The sequence below is a fragment of the Epinephelus moara genome, chromosome 3, assembly GCF_006386435.1.
Source record: "Epinephelus moara isolate mb chromosome 3, YSFRI_EMoa_1.0, whole genome shotgun sequence".
NCBI lineage: Eukaryota > Metazoa > Chordata > Actinopteri > Perciformes > Serranidae > Epinephelus > Epinephelus moara.
This window is the reverse complement of record NC_065508.1, coordinates 22,136,802-22,146,114: the sequence shown is the minus strand read 5'-3', so window position 1 is coordinate 22,146,114 and position 9,313 is coordinate 22,136,802. Positions and strand designations below refer to the sequence as shown.

Genomic DNA, 9,313 nt, shown 5'->3' with positions numbered 1-9,313 from the left:
TAAGGTAAGACAACACGTTTACATGTCGTTTTCTATATGTTCTCTGACATTTATCCTAACGATATGAGGCGGTCTTTGTGGGAAAAAAAAGCTTGTTTAGTGGACTAACTTTGCACTTGAAGATTGCCTGTTCACTTACATTTTAACAGGTCTGATGCTACTATGCGCCCCAGCTGTATCTAGGCTAACGGCTAACATGCTAACTATTATTTTTATGTCACTAGTCACTTGAAACAAATTTAGGACATGGGAGACAGGTTGAAATAAACCGAAATTTCCCTTTAACGTGTGGATGCATGCACGTATGCTGTTGCAGCTATTGCTAATTCTCACTTGTTAATATTCTTATGGTATCATAGATGTGATTTTTTTTTTTTAACTCAAACACTGGAGGATAGTCTTGAATCAGATTAGATAAAGTTTGAATAAAGGAATGAGTAATTTTCTTCAGTCCATAGGAATATTTTGCCTTTGAGCTTGTCGATTCCTGTTATCAGTGCTGGCATTTTTTTCTGACAGTTGGGCATTACAAAACAATTAGATCAAGCTCATGCATCTACGCTAATGAAAACTTGCAACAAGGAGTCATGACGTAGAGGAAGAAAAACTGCCATAGTTTGCTCTGTGTCCTGATGCCTGTAGACTTTTTGGGAAGACTGGACTGATTTGTATCTGTAGAATAATTTCACCTGCGTACTCTTCACTCTATTCGGTTTATTAATAACAGGATTGTGTTTTCTGTGTTTTTGAGTTTCGATTTATTGTGTTTTTCCCCTCCTGTGTTCCTATGCTGCCTTTCCCTCATTTGCCCATCTACACACCTGCCCTGCATCAGCCTCATCAGTCTGTCCCCTCTCCAGAGCTTCTCCCAGCCAATAAGCTCCCTGCCTGCTCTCCTACCTAATCACCTTATTCCCCTCACCTGAGCTTCTCCGCCCTTTTCTCCACCTGCACTTCATCCCCTCGTCAGACTAGTTTGTATTTAAGTCTTGATTTTCAGTTCAGTCTCCGTTTGATCCTCGGTTTTGTCGTGTGGGCTTCAGTTTTGCTTTTGTCCGCTCTAACCTTGACTAAACAGTGGTTTATTTGAGTTACTGGTCTCCTGCGTTTGGGTCCACCTGCTCCACTTCATATGACAGAAGCAGTCCAGAGCATGGCTTCACTGCACAACGAAAGATGACAAAAGTGCTACTTGTAATGTGTGTGAAATAATGATTTAAAGTGAGGGTGGAAACACCAGCAATATGCTGAAATGTCTTTCATCATGAGCTGAAAATCCAGAAATGTCATGCATTTAAAGACTCTATGCAGGAGAGTCACTGCTTCCCAAATGAGCAGCATGTCCGTTACAGAAAGTAAATATCCTGTCATAATAACAAAAACACTATGCAAGCAGGCTTAACAGGGTTTGAACAATGAATGTTGTACATATATTCTTTAATTTCATCCATTTTAGATAATGACAGACTGTTGCTACAGCTGTCTCTCAGGCTACAGCCAGCTTAACTCGCCACATCAGCATAGGTGTGGACTCCAGCCAGAGTGGAAGTACTGACAAATAATCCAACGGGACAAAGAATCTCACATGTGCGTGCACATCTCATTTGCTTCTTGACAATTATAATAATTCCTTGAGGGGTCTTTGTAACAAATAATATTAATAATTATAATAATGATAATGTAAAATTGTATACCGTGATATTTTCTGAGACTGTAATCTTACAAAGAAAATTTCACAACGTTGTGACCCCAGTGATAATAGAGGTGAGATGTAAAAAATGCAACAAGGATATTACAGTTTGCCCTTTTTATAAAAATGTTTATTGATAAAAATAAATGTATCATAATCAGTATAAATGATCACATGACATATTTCAATCAAGTAGAGCCTTCCTTATTTGTAATTATAAGTTAAATGCATTTACTTCATACACCTGATCTGACAGTTCATTCACACATGTTGATTTGCAGAACATTCACAGTTATCAAGAACAGCTCCCCTGATCCTCAACACATTGTGTATATAGTCTAAAAAATTCAATATTGCAAAGTAATTATGACATATAATCAAAGAATAGTAATGTTTTTGTTCTGTAAATTTATACCAAAACTAAATCACAGTTGTACGTTGATCATTGGAAGTGTAATCACTGGATGAGCGCAATGGCTGATTCGTACCAAACCCAGAAGCCTGGATAGACCGCCTCGCTGAAGGAGGCCTTGAAGCGGTGGATGAGAGTCATGGTTTCCCCTACGGAGTAGAAAGAGAGCGTACCCCCAACGTGGTCTAGGAACACCCCGATACGTGATGAGTAGGGTGCGTTGATCTCTATCTGGTCTTTGCTGTGGCGGGCGGAGTAGCTGGAATCAGAGCAGAAGAGGCTCCAGGACTTGCGGTTGTAGCCGATGCGGCAGCTGTCTCCGTAGCCCGTCCTCTTGATGCCTTTGTAGGTGACTCCAATGGCAGCCCCCTCCCCACTCCAGTCAACCTCCCAGTAGTAAGCTCCTCCAGCAAGAGCCTCCTTACACAGGACCTGGGGCAGGGAGTCGAACCTGGCAGGGTGGTCAGGGTAGGACTGGGGGTCTCTCTTAAGGACAGCTTTCCTATTTCCTCGGGACAAGTAGAGCTGTCGGTAGGCTGTGTTTGAATCCAGGGTGAGGTCACAAGCATCTAGGAAGACAAATTGAACATTTACCTCACAAAAGGAAGCAGTTAACTTGAATTGTTTGTAAATGTAAATGAGGAAGGTTGTCAAAGCCTTGAAGCACCCCTCACCATTGTACCATTAGCTGCAAGTAATTTGGATTATTAGCTCTGTTAGACTAACAGACTGCTGCAAAAGGAAAAGTGAGAGACCCTCTGGCTGCACACAGAAATCAGAACAATAACTGGGGTTGGACGTCACCTGCCTGCTGTTTATCTCCACCTCTGCTGGTCACAGTTGGTGGGACACACGGTGGCGTCTCTTAGATCTGCCCGGCCTATTATCTTCCGGCCTATTATCTGGAATGCCAGAGGTATCAACACTGTTTGTGAGTCTGACCACAAACAAAGTCCATCTAACAAAGTGCATATTTAAAACTGACGTTGGTAACGCTCATAAAAAAGACTTTATGTCATACTTGCTATAACTGTCACTACATCCACACAGTAGTACGCAAAACAAACAAATGTTCCCCTCCTCGTAGTGCTCCTAATAGCATTTGCTAGAAACAAATACGGCTAAAGGAAAGCAACCAATCAGAGCAGAGGAGTCTCTAACACAGCTGTCAGTCACTGCTCAAGATCTGTGGTCGAACTGTCAAACTAGGCAGCGCTGATCAAATATGAATAGAGATCCTTTTAATTGCAGGTCAGTGTGGATTGAAAAGAATTATCTCCGTGGCGATGATATTAACACTACCAATCACATGCACACATTGGTTGTATTGGTTGTATTGCTGTTTCATGTCACGATGCCAGACAAAATCAGTCAACTCAAACCCAGTGGAGTAGGTGGATTCAAAGGTCTGGATCAAGCATTGCCTATTTCTCGCATCAAATGTTTTGAGAAACATATTTTAGTGGACTGTTCACTGTAAAGTGAGAAAATTTGCTTTGGCCGGTAAACGATGCTTCATTTTGGCTTGACATGATTGACAGCTGCATTTGAGACTCCTTCGCTCTAATTGGTTGTTTTCATTCACATGAAGTGGATTCTTGCAATGAGGAGGAACATGAACTTTTCACAGACCATCTGTCTTATGTACTACTGTCAGGATATAGTGACAGCTCAGCAAATATGACAAAAAGTTAATTTTTATAAAAGTTACCAACTACAATTTTAACTGTAACAGCAATGTGAGACCCACAACCTTTTAACCCCTTAAAGACGATACAGTTTGTTTTAGTCAACTATTAGTTATAACTGGCAATGTGCTCAAAGATCAGCATTCTTATAATATTACAAATAATAGCATGATTACTTATTACTTTTGTTTATAATCTGACCGGTTAGTGAACATCAGCTTGTTTTGCCCTCAGTTGAAACAAGGAGGGAGTTCTTAAACTGCAAACTTAATCGAAATCACACAGCTGCGTAAGTGCCAGCTAATATATCTGTAATGAGTCAGTCCCAGCCTCTGTCAACACTGCAGAACATACAGTAGTTACTAGAACCAGATTTTGTGGTCAGCCACAGGGTCTGACAGAGAACCTCATCAGCAGCTAATTTGCCTCATGCACTGAACAGAGCGGGGAGAGCAGCGATCTGTGTCGCAGCAGAAAACAGTATGAGTGGAGCTGAGACTCACATTTCAGGAATTCGTCCCTGTACTGAGGCTCCTGGACTGGAAGAGGCTTGTACACTGGGGCTTCTTCATCTGTGAAAGCAAATATGTATATGGTATTAGAAATAGTGATAGTGGCATAATGGATTATAAAGATTTGTGTTTTTATTTGACTGATCTGAACAGCAACATTGTATTTCAAAGGAGTGTGTTTATTTACTGCCGGTGGTTTGACGTTATAATCAAAGTAAAAATTTAACCATGTGGTAACTGAGTGACCTCAGGCTGCCCTCTTATGAATAACATCAAACAGGACTACACAAAGCAAGCCCTGTTGAAGTCAAGGGAAATTGTAAATCTGTCCCTAGTTTAGTGATGCTTAAAGGGACAGTTCACCCTAAAATCCAAAACACATATTTTTCTTCTTGCATGCAGTGCTATTTATTCATCTAGATCGCTTTGGTGTGAGTTGCCGAGTGTTGGAGATTTTGATCGTAGAGATGTCTGCCATCTCTCAAATATGATGGAACTAGATTGCACTTGACTTGCGGCGCTCAAAGCACCAAAAAATACATTTGCAAAAATCAACAGCAATGTCTCTTTCCAGAAATCATGACCTGGTTACCCAAGACAATCCATAGACCTTGATGCGAGCAGTTTATTGTGAGGTGCAATAAGGGGTGCAGTGTTTTTTCAGCTTCATGCTTCGGTTGCATCTTGTTGCTATGATACTGAATATCCACAGAAGTAAAAATGTTGACACAACATAGAGTAGTTGCTCTGGATGAAGGGAAGGTTGAAGCATATAGGGCGAGAGGACGGACCCACCACTCTGTGTTGGTCCAGTATTTATTTCTCCTTTGTTTTTGTTGTTGTTCAATGTGATGGTTGGTCTTTGTGGAATTTGTCTCACCCCTCCTCTGCTGTGATTGGACAGCTGAGTAAAAAGTGACAGTGACGAGCAGCTGCAGCATTTTACCCAAAGCTAAATATTTTTCTACTCTCGGTGACCAGAAAAAAAGGCAAACATACAGCGCTCAGAGCAGAATAGAGGCTTAACGGCTCATCGTGCTGCTGGTGTTTATAGCATAGGTCGCTACCATGAAAACATGAATATAGCAGTTGTTGCAGTTGCTTGCCATGCTCAGCAGTTAGCTTGTCAATAGCAGCAGTATTGAAATATTGCAGTTATTGCGACAGCCCTAGTTTTTGTATAGGATCCATTTTCATTCTACCGAACTACACTCACCAACCGCATCAGTGCCCAGAAGGAAGGGTGCATCTACTGCTAGCTTACCTAGCACCACTGAGCTAGCTAACATTACAGCTCAGCCAAGGAGGACGCCATAAATGTTTACATCTCACAGTGTCACAATCGCGAGCCTCTCAGCCATGAGTAGATGCACACTTCCTTCTGCACTGTGATATGGTTGGAGAGTGTAGTTCAGTAGAAAGAAAATAGTTCCTGCATGAAACTGCTCACAACAAGGTCTGTGGATTATCTTGAGTAACAGGGTCATGATTTCTAGGAGGAGACATTGCTGTTGAGTTTTCCAAATGTATTTCTTTGCCCTTTAAGCAGCACAAGTCGAGTGTCATCTGGTTCTTTTATATTTGAGAGAAGGCAGACATCACTACGGCCGATATCTCCAATAGTTATTACCATGTTACTTTGCTGTCCACATAAAATCAACAACAGGCAAATTATTTTCTTAAATGAATGACTCACTTTTTATTGACCGTCTCTTTTTGGATTCATCCAGTTGACAGAAGGTCATTTTGTTCACTGCAAAAAAAATAAAAAATTAACTTGGCAACAGTGGAGTTATGTTCATAGTGAAACCAGAGAATTGAATATATATCCAAATATTTAAATTCACTTTTACAATTTTCTGTGTTTTTGAACTCACCTGCCTTGGCTACCTTCACCAGTTCGTCGTTGCCGAATTCATTCAGGTGCTGTTTCATCTCAGAGACAGCCTTAGTGACTGGGCCGAAGGTGAAGTAGGGGTTGACGCTCACTGTAGGCAGCTCCTCGGCCTCCGTCTGGGCTATCAGCATGTGGTAGCTCTGATAAGGAGAACAAACAGAAACGCAGTCGTGATAAAGTACTCCTCAAATTAATGCTCTGTTCTTTTGTTCCATTTTGTACCTTGAACTACATTTCAGCTTCTTGCACGTACATTTGCACTTAGTAGTTACAGTGGCTGATAAACATTGAGACCTGATATGCACAGTGAGTGTTGGATACAGGATGTTTTAATGTTATTCCCTAGATGGAGTTAAATCAAGTGTTTGATGCTCAAAACTTCCTGTGGGAGAACCCAGAACTCCCCGTTTTATATGTGTCTCACCCCAATGTTAAGACGAAACCTACGCCCCTGATTAGAGGTGATGTTTAGTAACGTAAGTTTGTCTGTCTGCTTGGTTTGTGATTGACTGGTGACCTGTCCAGGAAAAAAGCTTGCCTCTCCACTGGTGCATGATAAGATACACTCTCGGAAATTGGTGGATATTGTGCCAAAATCATACTGTAAGGGTGGTACTGAATCTATCTCATGACTCTGGAGTGGCTACCTGGATGAAGTGGATGTGGTCCTCGGTGCGGGACAGCTGGGTGATCTCATTGTCTCTCCTCTTCAGATCCGCAATCTCGTGGCTCAGACGCTCCATGTGGCCCTCTGCATTGTTGAGTGCTGATCTCTTGTTGGAGGAGATGAGCTTGGCCATCTCTTGCTGCATCCTCTCAATGGAGCGCAGCATGTCGCCAAACATCTTCTCGCATTCCTGCAGCGCCGTGTGGGCTGAGTTCTGCACCGGAAACAAGGATGCATAAATCAACAGGGTGTCACACTGGTTTCGCGAGAGACAGGCTGTCATCACTTTTACACAAAGGAATGTTGTCTGTGTTGGGAGCTAATTCAACTTTCCATTCATACTTCAGTGGTTCGTCTGGTTTTATCTGTGATGGATGATGGTGGCACAAACCTTAAGTGAGTCCACAGCTTGTTTTAGTTGCTCCATCTGCTTGAGGCGGTCATGAATCTTTTCCTGGATCTCAGCCTGGGTGGCGCCCAGCCGTTGCTATGGGTAAAACAATAGAGGTTGTTGTTGATGATGACAGTAGCTCCACAAATCAACAATTCAAAATGACAAACCATTCAATCGACAATACTTTAAGCTTAGACTCTATCATAACAGTTAGCAGCTTGACGTTGACAGTGGAAGCAACACATGCAGGTAGCAGTCTTATTTTCGTATGGGTGCGTCTCACAAAGTGCTTGCTCTGCTGCTTTGTCATGCGTTACCTGCCACTGTGTCACTAGTGCAATAAACCCTGATAGTTACATGTGTCACCATTGAGTCACAAATTTCACAAGGTTTATGTGCATTAAATGATACTTGTCATGTTGAGCAAAGCATTTAAGAATTCCTAGTACACCTGTTGACAGTCAGAAATCCAGTGCTGTTACTTTAAGTAAAACATACCTGCTCCTCCGCCCTCTCCTGCTCGGCAGACACCATGTCGTGACCTTTGTGCTCTTTCACCGTACACAGCACACAGATACACATCTGGTCAGTGCGACAGAACAACTCCAGACCCTTCTGATGCTGGGGACAGATCTGTCTGTCCAGATGGCCGATTTCATCCACCAGCTTGTGCCTTTTAAAAGTGTTTGACTCATAATGGGGCTTGAGATGCTTCTCGCAATAGGAGGCCAGACACATCAGGCAGGTCTTGACAGCTCTGTGTTTCTTTCCAATGCAGATGTCACAGCCTACATCCTGGGGTCCTGCGAAGTTGTAGTCAGGGGACGGAGGTGGCGGCGGAAAGGATTCGGTGTTGCGTTGAAGGGTGGAGTGCCGGGAGCCTCCCAGGCGTCTCGGGGTGGGCCTCTTGTTGTAGGTGACCCTACACTGCGGGCACAGGTACGAACCCGTGTGGTCAGCATGGTCCCAGTAGGTTTTTAGACACACGGAGCAGAAGATGTGGCCACAGGGGATGGACACAGGATCCCTGAGGTACTCCTTACACAGGTGGCAGTCGTCCCCGTCAGATGACATGGAGGCAATTTTAGTGCTGTTCCCTCTGATGCAGTGAAGATGCTGTTCAGGCAGTCAGTGACTCGTGTCAGCACAGTGGCAAAGTGATCCCACAGGTACTACTGACGCAAGTTATATAGAGTAAACAGAGAGGGCGGCTCAACAGGTTAAGCCGAAACCAGTCAAACAAGGGCGGGGCAAGAAAAGGACACAGTGAATGCTTCCATCAGTTACAGAATGTAATGAGAATGAATGAAATGTGTGATCATAGGATACAAGGTTTGGCCTTGAGTGTTGACAGAAGAAGGGATAGTTCCTCAATTTTTTTTTAAATTATCATTATTTCCTGTAGACACCTTAAAAATAAAACACAATATAGGCCTTGAGGATTTTATACTTTCTGAGCTTTTAAGAGATTCAAACAGAACATGACAAATACTATTTGGAATAATATTAGTCATAATTGCATCCCATATATAATGAGCAATAAAGTACATTAGGTATCTATGAAACTATGCAGTGTGAGGAAACCACAGGTTGAGCGTACTCTATTGCTGAGTGCCTCAAGACAGACCGTCCTCTTTGGGGATGTGACAGTACCCACTTAAGTCACGGCACAAACTGATGTCACGCTAAATTTCCAACATTATAAATCATCATTTTTACTCTGTTATTCACTTCTACAGACGTTACTACTGCTCCTACTAGCTATATAACATTACTGTCGCTGCTGTTTGACCTATGAGTGTCAGGCATGGATCTTTTTTGAACTGACAATAATCTTTAAATCTTTAATATACTTCACTTTGAAATTCTACTACTCTGCCTTCTATTATCTACAGACTTCGTTTAAGCTTTAAACAGGTAAAAAGTAATTGCACTTCTCAATATTTTTCAATTGACTGCTGCTTCTGCATACCTTTAGTTACAGAAACCATTCAAATGTCAAAGCATTATGCTCTTTTAAGACATCTGCTTTCCATGTCTTTAAAATGCAAAG

General features: G+C 42.3%; 1 protein-coding gene across 1 annotated transcript; it reads right to left on the bottom strand.

Moving 5' to 3' along the window:
* Positions 1–1,798: 1,798 nt before the first annotated feature.
* Positions 1,799–8,436, bottom strand: ftr83 (finTRIM family, member 83). Its single transcript, XM_050041231.1, has 7 exons — positions 7,759–8,436; positions 7,258–7,353; positions 6,847–7,080; positions 6,180–6,339; positions 5,999–6,055; positions 4,294–4,362; positions 1,799–2,671 (listed from the first exon to the last, which is right to left on the bottom strand). The coding sequence occupies exons 1-7, from the start codon at positions 8,332–8,334 to the stop codon at positions 2,148–2,150; spliced, it is 1,716 nt and encodes a 571-aa protein (XP_049897188.1). The 5' UTR covers positions 8,335–8,436; the 3' UTR covers positions 1,799–2,147.
* Positions 8,437–9,313: the final 877 nt, after the last annotated feature.

What these genes read in the sequence shown, in the direction of transcription:
- ftr83 (XM_050041231.1), bottom strand. Translation starts at nt 8,334, where the DNA reads ATGTCATCTGACGGGGACGACTGCCACCTGTGTAAGGAGTACCTCAGG. An exon ending in AAGCTGTGGACTCACTTAAG is followed by an intron (nt 7,081 to 7,257) that starts GTTTGTGCCACC and finishes TTTCCGGTGCAG; the next exon opens with AACTCAGCCCACACGGCGCT. An exon ending in CAGGGACGAATTCCTGAAAT is followed by an intron (nt 2,672 to 4,293) that starts GTGAGTCTCAGC and finishes TTGTCTTCCTAG; the next exon opens with ATGCTTGTGACCTCACCCTG.